This window comes from Rhinoderma darwinii, chromosome 2, assembly GCF_050947455.1.
Source record: "Rhinoderma darwinii isolate aRhiDar2 chromosome 2, aRhiDar2.hap1, whole genome shotgun sequence".
NCBI classification, from domain to species: domain Eukaryota; kingdom Metazoa; phylum Chordata; class Amphibia; order Anura; family Rhinodermatidae; genus Rhinoderma; species Rhinoderma darwinii.
This window is the reverse complement of record NC_134688.1, coordinates 221,584,089-221,604,528: the sequence shown is the minus strand read 5'-3', so window position 1 is coordinate 221,604,528 and position 20,440 is coordinate 221,584,089. Positions and strand designations below refer to the sequence as shown.

At 41.7% G+C, this 20,440-nt stretch overlaps 1 protein-coding gene across 1 annotated transcript in view; it reads left to right on the top strand.

The window, feature by feature from the left end:
- Positions 1-20,440, top strand: part of CASTOR2 (cytosolic arginine sensor for mTORC1 subunit 2) — a 223,915-nt gene that overhangs the window by 109,926 nt on the left and 93,549 nt on the right. Inside the window, exon 2 of the mRNA XM_075852889.1 lies at positions 8,467-8,537. Coding sequence (XP_075709004.1) covers positions 8,467-8,537 — 71 coding nt within the window. The remainder of the gene's footprint in view (positions 1-8,466; positions 8,538-20,440) is intronic.

Here is a 20,440-nt window from a genome sequence, read left to right as displayed (position 1 = left end):
ACTATTTAATTATGTGGAGCCACCTGGAGAGGAAAACATATCTGAGTTATTCAGGCCATTTAGCCATCAGAATGCATATTGGACTGACTTGCTGAGCAGAGATTTTACAATGTAGTTTATGAGAACCTGTAAAAGGGTCAATTCTTTTTCATCATTACGAATGCTGAGCTGTGACTTTTCATCCTTTCCTTGTTCTGCATATTAAAACATCACTTCTTCGGGTTCAGTTTTACATTTATTGACCCAATAGTCAATGCCAAAAATTGTGCCCGGAATGGTGTATTCGCATGGTCCTGTTGTCACTGAAACAAGTAAAAACTGGAACGGCAAAAGTGGATTCCAGTGGAATTTGCAGCCTTGCCAGGTTTATAAGATCCCTGTCACTCATATGAAGAATGTAACTAAGGCTTCTAAGATTTTTAGCCTGCAGAATAAAATGGAATTTATATGTGTCATTTTGTGCTCTTCTTGTAGACTCTTACAAACGTAGTGTATCAGTAAAAACATTAGCAAACCATCAGAGGTGTTTATATCAACATTGGATCTGGCATTGAAGGTTTAGAGATATTTGAAAGTTTTCCCATCAGAATGCGTTACATGGGTGCGATCATAATAATGCCGTTTTGAAACATCTGAATTAATCCATTGGGCTGCGTAAGTAGCTCTTTTTTAGGACAAGGTGTAGACATATAGACAGAAAACAATATATATGACTCATTTACACAACCATATTTCTCTGTATATTTTTTGCCAAAACAGGATTGGATCCTAGAAATAAAGGTTTCCCCCTCTGAACATCTGCTTTTATTTTTGATCGAATATAAACCAGGAACATGGGCCGAAAAGATGGTCATCTATAGAACCTTTAGATGTGTATGCGTGTCCTGGCACGGGCAGAACATAAGCAAAGCTAGCTACCGTGCCCCTCAAAGCTCCAATAACCATGCTGAGCACAGTGCCCTATACAAACCACTCACACAGTCCCTGTAAGACCAAGGTTGTTTGAATCCTTAAAATTAAGCCAGTACACCCAGCCTTGGCCACCCTGCTCTCTAATGCATGGGCATTGTGGCTTACTTTCATGGACGGGAACAACCCTTTTGAATGGTACAGGTAATAATTTTGAGACACTTTTGGATCAGTCTTGGATCTCTAATGTTGTTTATTTCGTTCATAATAGAATATTTTTCTTCATAACCAGCAGTGATGAATGAAACTATTGGTATAAATTAATGGAGCTAGACTAAAAGGGGTTTCCATGTATCTGTTTTTTTGTTGAAGCACTTAAATAAATAATATATATTTTGTAGCTGAATTTCGATTTGCTGACCCTCGTGTGTACAACATATGCACCTGGCAGTAAAACCGCTGGAATGGTCTTTTATCATATAGAGTTATGCTTGAGAGCAATGTCTAAAAGAGTACCTGCACTTTCAGCAAACTATTGATATGTCATAGAGACATATCAGAAGTTTGGATCGGCAGGTGTCCTGGCGCTGAGAACCCCAGCGTAGCTGAAATTATATATGGACAGAGATTTCAGGTGCAACCCCAGAGCTGGAGTTCCGGGCAGAGCGCTAGTAGCGCTCCTACTGGGACTCCAGCTGCGCTCCTGTCCAGCTCTGGGGAAGCCCTAGACATCGCTGTCCATATATGAACAGCGATGTCAGGGGATTCCACAGAGTCCCGGAGCAGAGCCGATACTAGTTCTCTGCCCGGGACTCCGCTCTGGGGAAGACCCTGACAACACTGTCCATATATGGACAGTGATGTCAGGGAATTCCACAGAGTCCCAGAGCAGAGCCGATTTTAGCAGCTCTGTGTCCTGCGGGCCGCAGATGACAGCCTCAGGGGCGGCATGTGTCCCGCGGGCCGCGTGCTTGAGACCCCTGTATTATACTGTGTGGAAAACAGTTATGGGGGCATTATACTGTGGTGGCAGCTATGGGGGCATTATACTGTGTGGGGGAAGCTATAGGGGACATTATACTGTGTAGGGGCAGCTATCAGGGGCATTATACTGTGTGGGGGCAGCTATGGGGAGCATTATACTGTGTGGAGGGCAGTTATGGGGGTATTATACTTTTGTGGAGGGCAGCTATGGGGAGCATTATACTGTGTGGGGGAAGCTATAGGGGACATTATACTGTGTAGGGGCAGCTATCAGGGGCATTATACTGTGTGGGGGCAGCTATGGGGAGCATTATACTGTGTGGAGGGCAGTTATGGGGGTATTATACTTTTGTGGAGGGCAGCTATGGGGAGCATTATACTGTGTGGGGGCATCATACTGTGTGGAGGGCAGCTATAGGGGGATTATAATGTGCAGCTATGAGGCATTATACTGTGTGGGGACAGTGTCAGGGAGTATATTATATACAGTAGTATACAGCTGGCTCAGGAGATAAATATTAATTCAGTGGCGTAGCATGCAAATAAGTGGTGTGGCATGCAAAAGGGGTGTGGCCCAAATAATCGTTCATTAATCGTAATCAAAGTTACATGTTCAATTAATCGTGATTTTGATTTAGGTCATAAACGCCCAGCCCTAAGACTGAGAGACATCTCCTGTTGACATCTAGCCAAACCCATGTATTGCCGATAAGCGCCTCTTCATTCCAACGCCATGGTACACTCTCCGCAGCAGTGAAGATGACCGCCTCACTTTATGACCCATTGTGGCAGAGAGGGCTTTCACCTCTGGGTCCCTGTACAGCGATCTATCTGCCCCATGTATACAAAGTGTACAGTAAAATAAAGCTCCACTCAACTGGTGTATTAAAGAGGAGCTCTGCATAGCACATGTGGAGAACAGTACAACAGCACCTCAAAGAGGCGGAACTAGACCGTCAACCAGTGCATGGACAGAAGTAATAAAGTGCTCACTAATTGACTTTACTTGCACCGAATGTGATGACCTGATTCACATGTATTTTACCGGTGAAATTCCCAGGCTGATTTGGTGGATCTTCCAGCCAATTACTGCTTGCAGCACATTGTAAGCTGAATGTGGGTTTGAGGTCCAAGAAAAGCCATTGTAAGTTGCAAATATTGTAACATGAGGCCATTTTAAGCTGAGGGACCACAGTATCCTAAATAGAGCTGGTGCTGGCAGATGGCTAGGGCCCATTCTCTACCCGTCTCCTGAGTGCCCTGAGTTTTTGAGGGCAAAATGGTCTAACACTGGCCGCATGACTGGAGAGGAAAACTCAAGGCCAAATATTTGAGTGCACTTTTTTTTTTTTCAACCTTCCAGTTATTACTAGATAAAAATCCTTATTCAACAAAGTGCCCCCTTTTCGGTTTGTACTTTTGACTGCATTACAGACTTTGCTTTTCTTGGTAAAAGAGCTAACTGTTTACTATGATATATGGTATAATGTTGTATCAATATTGGTCACATAAATACACGTATGTTGTACTCTGCTTGGCATCAGTGGTTTAGGGAATGCAATTGTTCACTGTTCTCAGCCAAAAATATGCAAAATGTAGTGTTATTTGATATTTCATTCTAATGAAGTCTGGAGATGTCTGAATATATATGATAGAATGCTATTAATATCTGTTTTGTATAAGCCAAGTGTTATTTTGGTGTTAGAGGCCTGTTCCCATTGCTATATATAACCATCTCCCTCTCACCTTTTGAATCTGCTTGTATTAGGCAATGTTGTCGTATCTTGAAGAATAAATTGGCAGTGATAGGCTGCGGCTTAAATTGTTTAATTACTGAAAATATCGATTTTGGGTTTATTGAGAGACGCAGGGAAGTGCCAAGCATCCCAATTATTCCCACTTCCATTAGTGAGATGATGGTTTGTGTGTGCTGGAAAAAATGGTGTGTATGGATTTGTGGTGGTGGGGGTGGGGGGGGGGTGGAGTCGCTCTGCTGTAATCGTACCATGGGTCGAGCTTTTCTTCACAGCAAGGTCTTGTTGATCTAATAATATACCTACATTATGTGAGCTGCCGAGATAAAAACAAGACATATGTTTTCCAACACTCATAAACTGCAGCCCTAGCAGGGAGGGGGAGATGCCTGCAGACCAAACACTGGATTATCATGCTATTTGAGACCATGTTTATAGTGGCTTCATATGTAGGCTGCAGAATGTATGCACTAACCACTGCGACTTATGTGTGTGACCCATGATTACATTACTGTTTCATTGAAAATAATACTGCATTATGTGCCTGGGTGCGCCAGGGGTCCCCAAGGACTACATTGTCATTAAATACACTGTTGTGATGGTTTTTGTTTTTTTTTGGTTTTCCCAAGACTATGACAATAAGGCCTCATGTACACGAGCCGACCATAATTTTGCGGCCGCAATTTATCCACATTTTTGAGGATAAATTGCGGAATCATTCTTTTCTATGGCCCCATGCACACGACTGTGATTTACACGGATCAGTGTGCAAATCCGGACCGCAAAAAACTCACGACATATAATTTTATGGTCCGGATTTACGGATCCATCAATACTGGTGAATTGTTGTGGACCTGTGAGGCCGGATGACACACTGATGCACATCAAGGGTTTTTTGCAGTCCGACGGACCGCAACGGACCCGTGGTTTTCCGCACCGCAAAACCAATGCGGTCGTGTGCATGAGGTCTAAGACTAATTGTAAAGGTATCTTTTCTTTGATATCCCCTGCACTATATCTTTCCTTCCAATAACCTAAAAACACAGGCATTTTCAAAAGTTTCCTAAAAACATTAATATGCATGTGTTAGGCCTTATTCACACGAACGTGTGCGTTTTGCGCGCGCAAAAGACGCTGTGTTTTTTGCGCATTGCAGTTCCATGTGTTTGCTCTGTGGCTGCGTGATTTTCACGCATATGCCATCCTTATGACGCGCGGTTTTGAGGTTTAGAAAACGAAATGAAGGAAGTGGTTTTATTTTTCCCTTCATTTCTTGATCTACTGTTGCGCGAATCACGCGCGACACACGGAAGTGTTTGTGTGGTGCGCGTGATTTTCACGCACCCATTGACTTCAATGGGTGCGTGATGCGCTAAAAACGCCCACGTATAGGACATGTCGTGAGTTATACGCAGCGGACACACGCTGCGTGAAAATCACGGAATGTCTGAATGGCCCCATTGACTAACATAGGTCCGTGCGACGCGTGCGATTTTCATGCGCGTATCACGGACGTTAAACACGTTGGTGTGAGTAAGGCCTTATAGGAACCGATGTTCGTGTACACATTCTCTTCACAGGGCTGCAGATTATGCCTTCGCTAAATAAATATATATTTTCTGCCCACCAATTCATTAACAAAATAATCAATAAATTCTATGAAGATTTAATTGTCTATTTCTTTCCTAACATATATATATTTAGTTTATTAGACTACGGCACATAAATATTGTTATAAAGGAAAAGGAAGACTAACTAAATTTGCATGTAATAATGAATAGCTGATCTCCTCTTGTCACATCCAATGCTGCATTTAAAATTCTACAGGTTTCCTGTCTGGTGGTGCACTATGGTAGCTGTATTTTATGTTTTTTCTACATGAGAAAATAAGGCATGGTGCTTAGTTATAAACCACTATATTGCGCACCATGCACTCCACTAGTGCAGATGATTTTTAAAGAGAAGCGTTCGTCTCTTCTGACATGTCTGTTTTAGTAAATACTTGTATCCCCATGAAATAATAATTCTGAAAACATTTTCTTAGCACTCTACGTTGTGCCCTTCCTGTAAAGGATCTGCCAGACACAGCTTCTGTATCCATGCCCATAGGTAATCAGTCTGCACCTGAGTCTATGCCTCTGAGACTGACTCCATCTTCCACCGCTCAGGATGGCAGGCTTAGGAGTGGGAGAGCCTATCGCAGCCTGGCCAGACGGAGCTAGCTCCCACCCTCTGTCTATTTATACCTGCCTTTCCTATTCCTCCTTGGCTTGTGATTCTTCTCGTGTGGTTTCCTGGCCCAGCTACAGCTTCTGACTATTTGATCCTGCTCCATACTGACCTTGGCTTTCTGACTACTCTCCTGCTCTGCGTTTGGTACCTCGTTCACTCCTGGTTTGACTCGGCTCGTTCACCACTCTTGTTGCTCACGGTGTTGCCGTGGGCAACTGCCCCATTTCCCCTAGCTTTGTGTACCCTTGTCTGTTTGTCTCGTGCACTTACTGAGCGTAGGGACCGCCGCCCAGTTGTACCCCGTCGCCTAGGGCGGGTCGTTGCAAGTAGGCAGGGACAGAGTGGCCGGTAGATTAGGGCTACTTGTCCGTTTCCCTACCCCCATCATTACACTTCCTCTGTTATTCTTAATTGATAAATATAATTAAATTAAAGAGGCTCTGTCACCAGATTATCAAATCCCTATCTCCTATTGCATGTGATCGGCGCTGCAATGTATATAATGATAACATTTTTTTATTTTTTTAAAACGATCATTTTTGGCTAAGTTATGAGCTATTTTATATTTATGCAAATGAGCCTTTCTAATGGACAACTGGGCGTGTTTTCTCTGATTTCCAACTGGGCGTGTATTGTGTTTTTAGCAACTGGGCGTGTTTACTTCTTACACTGCACAATCACACTGTGCTGTGCATCATGCTGGGCTGGAACAATGAGAAATGTAGGACACTGATTGGTCACTGATTGGTCAGCCTCATACACTCTTTTGTACAACGCCCAGTTGGTAAAAAGTAAAAACACGCCCAGTTGTCCATTGAGAAACTCATTAGCATAAATCTAAACTAGCTCATAACTTGCTAAAAAATGATAGTTTTTCAAAATAAAAACCACTGCTGTTATCTACATTACAGCGCCGATCACATTATGTAGGAGATAGGGCATTTATAATCTGGTGACAGAGCCTCTTTAACAACTGGGTGTTACCAATTGGGCGGATGTCCCTAAACAGGCAGTACTATCCAATCCGTGCTGACAGAGTGAGACTATGTAGGGACACACCCCTTTGACAAAAGGAAATGTAACACCCAGTTGTCCTTTTTTTCCATAAATTTCTAGGAGGGATAACAGAGCAATGCAGAGAACATATGTTACAAAATTATTATTTAATTAGGAAAACAAGTATTTACTAAAATAGACATTTAGGAAAGTTGACTGATCCTCTTTAAGGGAAAACCATGAGAATTTTGTAACATTGGGTGTGACTGGAGGAAAGTTGAATACAAGATGTCCTCTATACATTTAGAACATCTGTTGCCATTTTCTGAGTTACTACCAATGTTATATTACAGATCATGAAAACAAGCTTACCTTATCGTTCCTGGGAGCCTCATATGAATGGTCGGCCACCGCTGGCAGCCCCATAGAAATGAATAGAACGATTGCCGAGCATGTGCAGTAACGCTCCATTCATATGGGGCACCCAGAAACAGCAAGGTAAGCCTGTTCTCGTGATCGGTGGGGATCCCAGCAGTAAGACCCACACCAAACAGTATTTATCACCTATCAAAAATATTTGGTAAGAGATGCTCATATATATTGGATTTATTTGCTTTTCATTGGGTACAACAGAAAAAGTGTGTTTTGTGTGTGGTCCGTTTCTGACTGCATTAACCCCTATGCTGCCATCTGACTAATAATGTTCATAAAGAAAACCAAAATCTAAGGCCCCATGCACACGACCGTGCCCGTAATCGTGGCCCACGATTGCAGGCACGGCCGTCTGCTGACGGCTGCCCGCATTTTTGGGTCATGCTCCCATACAAAGTATGGGAGCACGACCCTTAAAACACGAAAGAACGGACATACTCTATAATTACCGACACAGTTGTTCGGCAGGGACACCCATCCGTAGCCATACGGAAAGGTGTCCGTGGCCAATGCACACGACCATGCCCCATGCACGCGACTGTAACTCGGTTCGCAGTTTTACTGACCCATTCAGTTCTTTTGGCCGCGGACACCTTTCCGTATCGCTACGGATGGGTGTGAGTGCCGTAGAACTGTGCCGGGAATTATGGAGCATGTCTGTTTTTTTCGTGTTTTACGGGCCGTGCACCCATACTTTTGTATGGGAACACGGTCCAAAAATGCGGTCAGCCGTTGGCAGACGGCCGTGCCAGCAATCGTGGGCCGAGATTACGGGCACGGTTATGTGCATGGGGCCTAAGGCTTTGTTCAGATCTGCGTTGGAGGCTCCATTAGGGGCCCCCATCGCAGATCCGGCCGAGTTTACCAGAGATTACCGGACACCATAGTGAAGTGTGCTGCGCTATTGTTCTACGGTAAAATGACGGACACCCCGACAGACGGCCAACGAAACCTATTAAAGTCAATGGGTTCGGTTGGCCACCAGTGGTGTCCGTCGTGCAACGGAACCGTTGCTTTCGTTATTTCCTTGTTCTGCTCCTCTGACGGAGCAGAACAACAGAATAGCCCGACACAGGTGTCAACCTAACCTTAAGAAGGTGTTTATTTATTGTGTGAAACCATTCATACATAATTAACTGTTGTACTTTTCCTCATATAGGTGCAAGTTTTTCAGTCTCACTGAAACTCCAGAAGACTATACTATTATCGTGGATGAAGAAGGGTTTCTAGGTATGGATTTTATTGGGGAAGGGGGAGTCTGTGTTTATGCAAAATGTGTATTACAAAACCGGTGTTTCTCTTCTTAAAACAGATGTTTTCTATTCTATGTTTGTAACTTGAATGACAGTTCACATATGGAATGCGAATCATTTAAAAATTTGAATTCCAAGAGAATGGAAATCTAAAATTTTTCCTTTAAAGTGAGTGACTTGAAGTTTATGCCTTTGATGTTTATTCATCCAATAATGTCAGGGGACAAAAAACTGTACTTAAAGGTGCTCTATCACCAGATTATAAGTGCCCTATCTCCTACATAATCTGATCGGCGATGTAATGTAGATGACAACAGTGCTTTTTATTTTGAAAAATGATAATTTTTGACCAAGTTATAAATCGTTTTAGATTTATGCTAATTAGTTTCTTAATAGACAACTGGGCGTGTTTTTACTTTTGACCAAGTGGGCGTTGTAAAGAGAAGTGCATGACGCTGACCAATCAGTGACCAATCAGCGTCATACACTTCTCATTGTTCCAGCCCAGCTTCTTTCACTGCACAATCACACTGTAACAAGGGGCTGGAACAATGAGAAGTGTGTGACACTGATTGGTCAGCGTCATACACTTCTCTTTACAACGCCCACTTGGTCAAAAGTAAAAACATGCCCAGTTGCCTATTAAGAAACTAATTAGCATAAATCTAAAATTGTTTATAACTTGGCCAAAAATTATTGTTTTTCAAAATAAAAACCACTGTTGTTATCTACATTACAGCGCCGATCACATTATGTAGGAGATAGGGCACTTATAATCTGGTGACAGAGCCTCTTTAATGCTCTATGATCTGAACTATCTATATATACACACACACACATATATACACATGCTGCTGTCCGCTATAGCCAGTGTAACAAATATCTGGCTCAAACCAACAAGTGTAATAACTAACCTGTACAATTGGCGGGCTAGAAAGAAAATTGATGTGTGTAAGAACTTGTGACCCCCTACTAATATATGCATAAACGTTATTCGATAGAAAGTATTTTCCCACGGAACACTGATTTACCCCCTCCTCTCCCTCTCCCCACTAAAATATTAGAAACAATGGATAGTACAGACTTTCTGGGGAACCTGCCCTCCAATCTAAAAAAAAAACTCAGACTTCAGTCACCACTTCTATTCATGAACGATACATTGTTGTGTGTGTGTATAACATAAGAAGTAAAAAATAAAAATCTCAGCGAGGCGTATATAGTTCTGTACAGAATGGACCCCTAGTGTCTGCCGAGAACCAGTGTTTGGTGCATTGAACACTGACTAGAGGATGTCATGGCTGTGAAGCAGTGAAATATCTCAGATTGTCTATCCAGCAGAGACTTGGAAGGACTCCTGACTGTTAAAAGTAAACAGATCAGTCACAGCTTGAGAAGTTAAAGGGTCAGAAATTGTCTCTCCTTCACTGATATCACAATGAGTTAACATCCCCTGACTAAAGAAAATTAAATATCAAGAATTATTTCTAAGCTTTTGTACATGTTGTTTGGATATTTGCAAAATAATATTGCAGAAATAGCAAGAAAAATGTTTGTTAAAAAAGTGTTTTTTTTTTAAAAGAAAAGAGAATCTGTCAGCATTTCCTCCGCTATAAAACAAACAAAGGGTAGTTATGACATAGAAGCTACCCTACTTGTCACGTGATTGGCTAAACAACAGTGTATCTTAAGCAGGGATTGGCTGGTACCTACGCTCTATGCACTTGAGGGAGATATTTGGTGGCCCCATTACCACTCCCTTCCATAGACATCCTTAAAATAAAAGTTGTTCTGCCACAATGTATAGGTCAATGTTTCCCAACCAGGGTTCTGTGGAGCCACTGGTGTTCCATAGAACTTGGTTAACGGATCCCCAGAAGACTGCAACAGGAAGATCCCACATTTACAGTAGGCATGGAATAGTTGAAGGGGTTCCCCAGGACGGGAGATATTACATGGGTTCCCCAAGGTAAAGAGGTTGGAAATTATGGTGTAGAGAATATGTCCACTACTTTGTCATTACAGGGGCTCACAGGTAACTGCATACAGTGTTGGGTATGGTCAAGCCTTATAGACATATGTTCTAATAGTTTTACACACAGCACATTGGTAAATATGAATGTTGGCATATGTTATCGCCTTGCTGGCCTACTACTTATACTAAAGCCATATCTGTTTTCACCATAAGAGACCTCCTTTGGTCATTTGAATTATTCGATAAAATGCAAAACATTTGACTAGAGTTTTCAATGCGATCCAAATGAATGAACCTCATAAATAAAGGTACCTGTGCATTAGGATAGAAAACAGAAGTTTATTGATCTTCTCCATGTTTATGGTCTGCATGATACCTGAAGTCCCAAGTGTTCCCCATACTTGAAAAGCTTTCATGCTTTTCTGTATAAAAGAGGCCTTTTTGCTGTTGTTTTTTTTTTCATTCTGAGCAGTTGTGTGGGTGGTTAATGTTATTCCACGCTCAGAGGTCTATGCTGGAGAAAGGAGCTATTTATACTTCAAAAACAAAATCCTTCTTAAATGTCATGCCTGCTTGTTTACTACCTTACATTGCCATAAATCATAATCCTGTAGTTGTCTTTTATATGTTGCCCCTACACTGTCAACTGTAAGCAGACGGCAAAAAATTGGAATGTGATCCTCATCGTTCGCATATAACTTTTTGTCAGAATTTTCAAACTAAAATGATATGTAAATTTGAAATACATTTCTAGCCAATAAAGCATGTTCTGTACTATATATTCCTTCTGTATGGAAGAATTTACAAGAAATTATTTAAAATGTCGAGAACACATAGATAGGAGTATTCTGATGTTTAGTGGGGGATAATTGCTCAAATATACGAAGTCAAGACAGCATTCTGGGTGATGTATTTTCTTAGTGAGTGTCAAGCAGAATTATTGATGGTTTCTTTTATTGATTTTTGTTAATTCTTTATTTAAACCAAAATGATACAATTGAGCACTCACATACATTATAAATGGCTGCCAGCCTTGTACCTTTTAACAGTACACTGGACTAAAACGCTTTTAGTGATAAACCACTTTGTAGAGGCCCAGTAAATGACTGGTAAGAACTTCTATCATGACATTTTTAGTTTTTAAGCAGCTACTATACTACTACTTACAGTTGTATCGACCTCCCATATGGCACCTAAACTTGTAGGTAGCTCATTGAATGAGTAGACCTAGAAGGTTGAAATGACTTGGAACAAATGCTTCCATTCTTTTCCTTCAAGTATTTGTTGCTCCTTGACAGTCTGAATAGGGCAGCATTCTGCATTATTCTTTCCGTCCAGTGGGGGAAAGAAAACCAGAAAACCTGATTGACCCTTTCTAAATTAATGGGATTCATTAGGATCTGTTAAAATGAATAATGGATCTATCATACTCGTCATGAATCCTCTTAATACAAAACCTCATTTAGTTATCGGAGAGGAAATACATGCAGTGTCAGATTAGGGTTCATTGAGCCCACCATAAAAAAAAGTATTCTTAGGGTGTATTCACACATACAGGTTTTAATTTGTTTTTTTTTATGGAGTTTTTTTTAAGCCAAAACAAGGTGTGGATCATAAAAAAAAACCCAGATACTACTTCTCCCCTTATTTGAATCCGCCCCTGGTTTTGGCTTAAAAAACGACATCAGAAAACCTGATCAAAACCTTCACGTGTGAATACCTCCTTAGGGTCCACTATCCATATTATTAATAAGGTCTAATAGGTTATATATTAATCAACCCATAAAAAATAGACCCTAGTGGCTCCAAAGTCAGCCCCAAATGTGGTCGTCTACTGCTAAACCTTTGGGGCCCAATATTATGTCAGAGCCTGGCCCCACTGGAGGATCCACTAGTACTGTGATGGGCCAGTCAACTCTGACATAACATTTTTACAGTCCTCTCTTTGAAATGGTAGTGATTTTTATAATGGTGGAATTCGCTGTCCCTAGTTTAATCTCATGAGACTATGGAGGATCACATGCAAATGACAAAAAGGAGATCTTTCATGCTTGACAAGGTTTGTGATGTCATTAGTGAGGTATTGTTACGATACTGGCGAACACTGCTGGAATCCTATGGTCAGAAGTAGCGAGCGGAGCACAGTGCAGAACCCGGTGAGACGTCCCCAGGAACAGTGCTTGGAGGGTGGAACACGAGTAGTAGTAAATAGCAAGGAAGTAGGAACAGTCTGGCAAAGACAGTTCTCAGGAGCAGGAGACTGGAACAAGTCACAATACTCAAGCACTGTTTGGTATTCCATGTGGTCTGAAGTAGGCCCAAACAGGAAACAAGATGGTTCCACACGATGCAACATTTGCCATCTTTGTTAAGGGCAGGTTTAAGGGCAAAACAGCAGCCTCCAGTGGTAAGGAGTAAAAGTGCAGCACAATTCTTCAAAGTGTAAAACAGCGGCCACTAGTGGTAATTTTGCAGTACAACAACAGAATCCTGACATTACTCCCTCCTTTCGACAGCGGCCTCAGGACGATGTTTGACTTGGTTTATCTGGATATCTTTGGTGAAATTCCCTAACCAGTCGAGGAGCATTGAGATTGCCTACGGGTTCCCACGAATTATCCTCAGGGCCATATCCTTGCCAATGTATTAGATATTGCAACCGATTTCTGAATATCCTGGAGTCCAGGATGTTTTCAACAGTATAATGTTCTTGTCCATCAACTTCGATAGGATCAGGGGGAGGCAGGTGGCGTCCTGGAAATGGATTTGGAACAACAGGTTTCAGTAGGGATACATGGAACACTGGATGTATTCTCATTGGTCTGGGAAGTTTGAAACGAAAAGCCACTGAGTTTACTTGTCCAATAATCTTGAAAGGACCAATACATTTTTGGCCCAATTTTGCTGAAGGTAAGTGAAGTTTCAGATTCTTGGTGGAAAGCCATACTTCATCTCCCACTTTGAAGGTTGGAGAAGGTCTACGAGATTTATCTGCTGTTTCCTTATATTTCTCCTGGGCAATTGATAATGTAATTTTTAGCATTTCCAGATTCTGTTGAAGTGATTGTATTCTGTCAGTCACTGCAGGAATAAAAGTTTCTCTGGGAAGATTAGGAAGAATACTGGGATGGTAACCCAAATTTGAAAAAAACGGTGTTTGTTTAGTGGAGGCATTCTGAGAATTATTGTAGGAGAACTCCGCCATTGGAAGCAAATCGACCCAGTCATCCTGTAAATGGCAGATGTAGCATCGGAGATACTGTTCTAACGTTTGATTTGTGCGCTCAGTCTGACCATTAGACTGGGGATGAAAAGCAGAAGACAAACTGACATTTATGTCGAGTGCTGTGCAAAAACTCCGCCAGAATCTTGATGTGAATTGTACTCCGCGATCCGAAACCACTTCATCTGGTATTCCATGAAGACGAAACACATTCTGAATTATAAGATCAGCAGTCTCTTTAGCAGAAGGTAGTCCAGGGCAAGGAATAAAATGGGCTGCTTTAGTGAACCGATCAACCACTACTAAGATGGAATTCTTCCCTTTGGAGACTGGTAAGTCGACAAAGTCCATAGAGATAGATCCCCAAGGACGAGATGGAATTGACAGAGGCTGCAATAATCCCATGGGTGAGGTACGAGGAGTTTTGTACATGGCACAGGTGTTGCAAGAAGAAACCTATTTCTTCACATCTTTTTGATAATTGGGCCACCAAAAGAAGCGGGAAAGAAATTCTTGTGTTTTCTGAATCCCCTTGTGACCTGCTAGTTTAGAGTCATGCATTAATTTTAGCACGTTTAATCTTACAGTTTCTGGAACGTAAATGCAGTGCTTGTTAGTCCATACTTGATTTTTGAAAGTTAGGGACACTTCATCTGGTGGATGCAAAAGAATTGGGTCGGTCTCATAGGCTTCCTTTATCTCATCAAGCAAGTCCTTGCTATGGATCACCTCCAGGAAATTGGACTCGGAAAGAATAGTTGTTGGTGGTACTGTCGAGGAGGAGTCATTGGAGAACAACCTAGATAAGGCATGGGCCTTACCATTTCGGGAACCAGGCCTGTAAGAGATCACAAAGTTGAAACGATTTAGAAACAGACTCCACCGGGCTTGGCGGGGAGACAAACATTTGGCAGATCTAACAATTTCAAGGTTACGATGATCAGTTAGAACCACTATTTGTTGAGCTGTGCCTTCTAAATGATGTCTCCATTCTTTGAAAGCAGCAATGATGGCTAGGAGTTCCTTGTTCCCCACGTCATAATTCTTTTCAGCAGAAGTCAAACTTCGAGAAAAGTAAGCACAAGGGTGCAGCAAATCTTTCTCTCCAGTTCTCTGTGATAGAATAGCCCCTATTGCACCGTCTGAAGCATCCACTTCAACAATAAACGCTTTTTCAGGGTTAGGATGAACCAGTATAGGGGCTGTTGTGAATTTTGTTTTCAGATTGAAAAAAGCATCTTGTGTCTGAGGAGACCACACATAAGGTATCCCTTTCTTTGTTAATTGGGTAATTGGTGTAATAATGCCCGAAAAATTCTTGATAAAACGTCTGTAGAAATTAGCAAATCCTACAAATCGTTGGACCTCTTTCACATTTTTTGGAGTTGGCCAGTCTCTAATTGCTTGAATCTTGCTAGAATCCATGTGTAACCCTAGGGGAGAAATGATATAACCCAAGAACTGTATTTCCGTTTGATGGAATTCACATTTCTCCAACTTGATATAGAGTTGATATGCTTTCAGACGCTCCAACACCATTCTCACATGATTCTGATGTTCTTCTGCAGAATTAGAAAAGATTAATATGTCATCCAGATAGATGACTACGAACTGATCTAACAAGTCCTTGAAGATATCCTTAATAAAATGCTGAAAGGTTGCAGGAGCATTGCAAAGTCCAAAAGACATGACTAGATATTCATAATGTCCATAACGTGATCTCAACGCTGTTTTCCATTCATCACCTGGTCTAATCCGAACCAAATTATATGCACCTCGAAGATCCAATTTGGTGAATATTTTAGCTTTACGAACTCTATCCAGCAACTCCGGAATCAATGGCAGAGGGTAACGGTTTTTAATTGTGACTTTGTTTAATTCTCTATAGTCAACGCAAGGTCTCAAAGAGCCGTCTTTCTTTTTAACAAAAAATATAGGTGCACCTGCTGGCGATGAAGATGGACGAATAAAACCTTTAGCTAAATTTTCATCTATGTATTCTTTAAGAGCCTTCAGTTCCGGCCCTGCTAATGGGTAGATGCATCCTAAAGGTATAGCTGCTCCAGGCAACAGTTCAATCGGACAATCGTAAGGTCGATGTGGAGGAAGTTTATTAGCATTCTCTTTGTCACATATATCAGTAAATTCGTCATATAGAGGAGGTAATTTAGGAGATACTTCAAGCTCCCCTTCAATCTTTTCGTGAGATTGTTCTGGTAAAGACTCTGAGGAGAGGACCTCCGATGGAAAAGACACTTCTTTGGTTTCCCAGTCAATTGTAGGGTTCTGAGCCTGCAGCCATGGTAGTCCAAAAATAATTGGAAAATGTGGGGATGAAATTAATAGGAAAGATAGAACCTCATGGTGATTAGGTCTCATAATTATCTCCAATGGTTCAGTCTCTTGATCAACTGGACCTGAGTTCAGAGGGGATCCGTCTACAGTTTCCATCACCATGTTTATTAGCAAAAGAAATGTCCATAAAGTTCCCATTTCCTCCAGAGTCCACCATGGCAGAGGCGGATATCCATTAAGAATCAATTCTAAACTTGATGGGAATAAAGCAATGAGTGTCTTTGTGTTCTTTTTTAATATTGGGTGCTGTGCAGGAGACTGAATGAATGAGTGCATGCACTGGTGGCACTTGTTCAGAAGAAACAGATTCTACATCAGAGAAGTCCTGATCTGCTACTACCGCCACCATCTTGCGTTGACGACATGGACAATTGATAAGGAAGTGATCAGTTTTACCACAATAGAAGCATTGATTCGTTCTCTTCTGTCGGCACTTTCACGCCTTTGTATACTGTTAATTTGCATAGGTTCAGCTTGGTGTTCTTGGTAATTCTTTGTTTCAGAGTCTCTAGGAGTGGGAGCTGGAGCAGACGAGTAATAGTTATTATTACGGGACCAGGTAGAACCCCATTTTTCTTGTCGACGCTCTGACAGCCGAGTGTCTATTCGAATACAATGGTGTACAAAATCATCAAACTCTGTGGGAGCTTCAGCCCGTGCTAACTCGTCCTTAAGTGCACTAGATAGTCCTTTTTTAAAGAATGTTAATTTTGCAGCATTATTCCACTCAGTATCCACGGTATTTGTCACGATCCCCACCAAACCTGAATGGTGGAAGCGGCAGGGTAGATGAAGAGTCTGGGGTCACAACTCGATTCTGAAGTTCCCGGATCAGCTCTGCTTGCTGAGCCACCATGCCTTGTAAACCCTGTGTAGCTTGTCCATAAACTTGAACATCATGGGTTGTTTGATTTTCAAACGCCAAATATTTAGTCTTTAAAGTTTGCATGTCAGCAAAGATGTTAGTAAGCAAACAGTTCATATTGTTCACACGAACCTCCAAACTTGCTTCTCTGGCGGATTCCATGGAAATGGCTTGAGTATCCTGTTACGATACTGGCGAACACTGCTGGAATCCTATGGAGCACCGACATCATTATCTGGTTGTCCATTGTCTGCATTTTCCTCACTCAGCGTTTACACGGAGCACAGTGCAGAACCCGGTGAGACGTCCCCAGGAACAGTGCTTGGAGGGTGGAACACGAGTAGTAGTAAATAGCAAGGAAGTAGGAACAGTCTAGCAAAGACAGTTCTCAGGAGCAGGAGACTGGAACAAGTCACAATACTCAAGCACTGTTTGGTATTCCATGTGGTCTGAAGTAGGCCCAAACAGGAAACAAGATGGTTCCACACGATGCAACATTTGCCATCTTGGTTAAGGGCAGGTTTAAGGGCAAAACAGCAGCCTCCAGTGGTAAGGAGTAAAAGTGCAGCACAATTCTTCAAAGTGTAAAACAGCGGCCACTAGTGGTAATTTTGCAGTACAACAACAGAATCCTGACAGGTATAGTGACACCGCCATCACTGAGAGTAATGCTTCTGAATCTGAAGCAAGAACGGACTGAACTTTCGGGAAATCGTCACCAGGAGCATTGAGCCAGGAGCATTGAGACACAGCCCTCCACCTAGAAACTGCGCTACTTATTTTCGTAAAGTGATTATTGCTCTGTTTTTCTTATTAGGAGCTCTGAACTTCCTGCTTCCCGTATAGAGCTCAGTCATATGCAATAAGCTTTCCTATCAAATTACCTTGGTAGCGTTGGCTAGGCCGCAGTGACAATGTGCCAATAGCTGCAGGCTATGGTTGCGTTCACCTCAGCCCCATTTTGGCGAAGGTGATGAAATGTTCATCCTTTGATATGACGTTACTGTAGATGGATCATCACTACAGCTTAGTCACTGTGTCGAGTGCAGAAGACTCCGGCAGCAAGGATTTTGAGAGTAAGAATATGGCAGATTTTTATTTCTGTTTTTTAAGTTTGTTTAGTTTTGTAATACTGGGCAAAGCTCATTAAATTGATTAATCATTACCCCTATTGCTCAGGGGACCAGATCATTTCCTTAGTCCAATCCTGAAATGAAGCAGTAACTTTTGACACATCAACAGACATTATTGATCCAATAAAATATATTGTTACTCACATAAGTAGGTGAATGAGCCAAAACAAAACCCCCAAAATAAACTTTACTTTAAGCCTCTGGGCAAGGTCCCGTAAAATATTTTATTAAAACTGGTGCACATGACATTGGAGGGCAGTGTAAGGCCATTAGGGGAGGCTTTTATTATTCCATGGGTCAATAATGTCAAGAAATTCAAGGAAACCATAGTAAGGCGCTGACAAACAGTACTCCGCAGTCTCCGTTGGGTAATAGATGCAACATAGAAACCATGGGTATGACGATACCTGTTGTTGTCTGGATTAGATTTAAAGGGAACCTGTCGTCTACTTCATTCTTCCCTCTCTGAGAGTAGCATGCGGTAGTGACAGGCATGTGGTTTTGAAGTGTGTCTTTTATGTATAAATATGATGTCCATTGGCTAAACTTACATTTTATTAGTTGCTACATGCTGTTCAGGCATGAACCTGGTGTCTAGCGTATTTGTGAGCTGCGGGCTACTGATTGACAGCTCTCTGTCTATTAGGGTATGTTCACACGCTTAACAAAATACAGCTGAAAATACAGAGCTGTTTTCAAGGGAAAACAGCTCCTGATTTTCAGCCGTTTTTTTTTAAGCAACTAGCGTTTTTTGCTGCGTTTTTTATGGCCGTTTTTGGAGCTGTTTTTCTATTGAGTCAATGAAAAACGGCTCCAAAAATGGCTCAAGAAGTGACATGAACTTCTTTTTACGGGACGTCTTTTTACGTGCCGTTATTTGAAAATGAGGCGTAAAAATAACGCTCCGTCGGAACAGAACGCCGTATTTCCCATTGAAATCAATGGGCGGATGTTTGTAAGCGTTCTGCTTCCGAATTTTCAGCCGTTTTTCGGGACGTATACGGCCCGAAAAACGGCTGAAAATAGCCCGTGTGGACATACACTGAGGGTATGTTCACACTACTAAAAATGCGGGGCTGAACACCTCCAAACATCTGCCCATTGATTTCAAAGGGAAAAACGACGTTCTGTTCACACGGGGCGTTTTTTACGTGGCCGTTTTTAAAAACGGCAGAGTAAAAAAAAACGCCTCGTAAAAAGAAGTACATGTCACTTCTTGAGCCATTTTTGGAGCTGTTTGTCATTGAGTCAATAGAATAACAGCTCCAAAAATGGCCGTAAAAAAACAAAGCAAAAAACGCTAGTTGCTTAAAAAACGGCTGAAAATCAGGAGCTGTTTTTCCTTGAAAACAGCTCTGTATTTTCAGCTGTATTTTGTTAAGCGTGTGAACATACCCTTACTGTGCATAGGGAAAATGCTGTCTATCAGCAGAAGAGCGGGTGGACCCTGCAGCTCACAAATACGCCGGACTTCAGGCTCACAGAGTGCGCTGCAACTAATATAAAATGTAAGTTTAGTCAAACCATTTTTATACATAAAAAGACAATGTTCAAAACAGTATGCCCGTCACTACTGTCAGAAAGGGCATCATGAAGTAGGTTTCAAGATCCCTTTAATTGAAGTGCTGTAAACTAGATAAGATATTTAGGGGTAGTTCACAAAGCGTTTGTTGGCACTGATTTTGACGCGGAAACTGCGTCCGAATCAGCACCAAGAAACGCCCTCACATCTCCCCATTGATTTCAATGGGAGGCAGAGGCGTTTTTTTCTCGGACGGCTTTTGGCCACTCGCAGAAAAAAAAGCAGCACACTTTTTTTGAGCGGCTTCCACCTCTGACCTACCATTTGAAATCAATGGAGGGCAGAAAAGCCTGTGGCACTTGTTTGGAGCGATTTTTGCCCGCTTTTTTTGCCTTACATTGAATATGGAAAAAAAAGAAAAAAACATGTTACAAAAAGCTTTAAAAAAACGCTGGCATTTCAAAATCTGCCTCCAAATTCCTGAAGGAATTTTGAGAAAGATTTTTTCTGCCTGACAAAAAACACTGTGAACTACCCCTTATGCTACTTTTGTTGTTGTTGTTGTTTTTCTGTTACTTTATATTGTTGTTGCTTTATTTCTTGTTTTGTTGTTCCGTTCTTTTTTTTATATTGGTGTTTATTTTTGTTTCTATTTTCCCTCATTTTGTTCTTGAGCACAAGTAGGTCTTGTGGTATGACATAAGCAGGATTTGCTCAGATGCAAGTAAACAGAACAGGAAGTCATTTAACGACATAAAGATTTAGAAGTCGTTGCTCTAGTTCAGATCATGCAGTGTAATTCTCCAAATT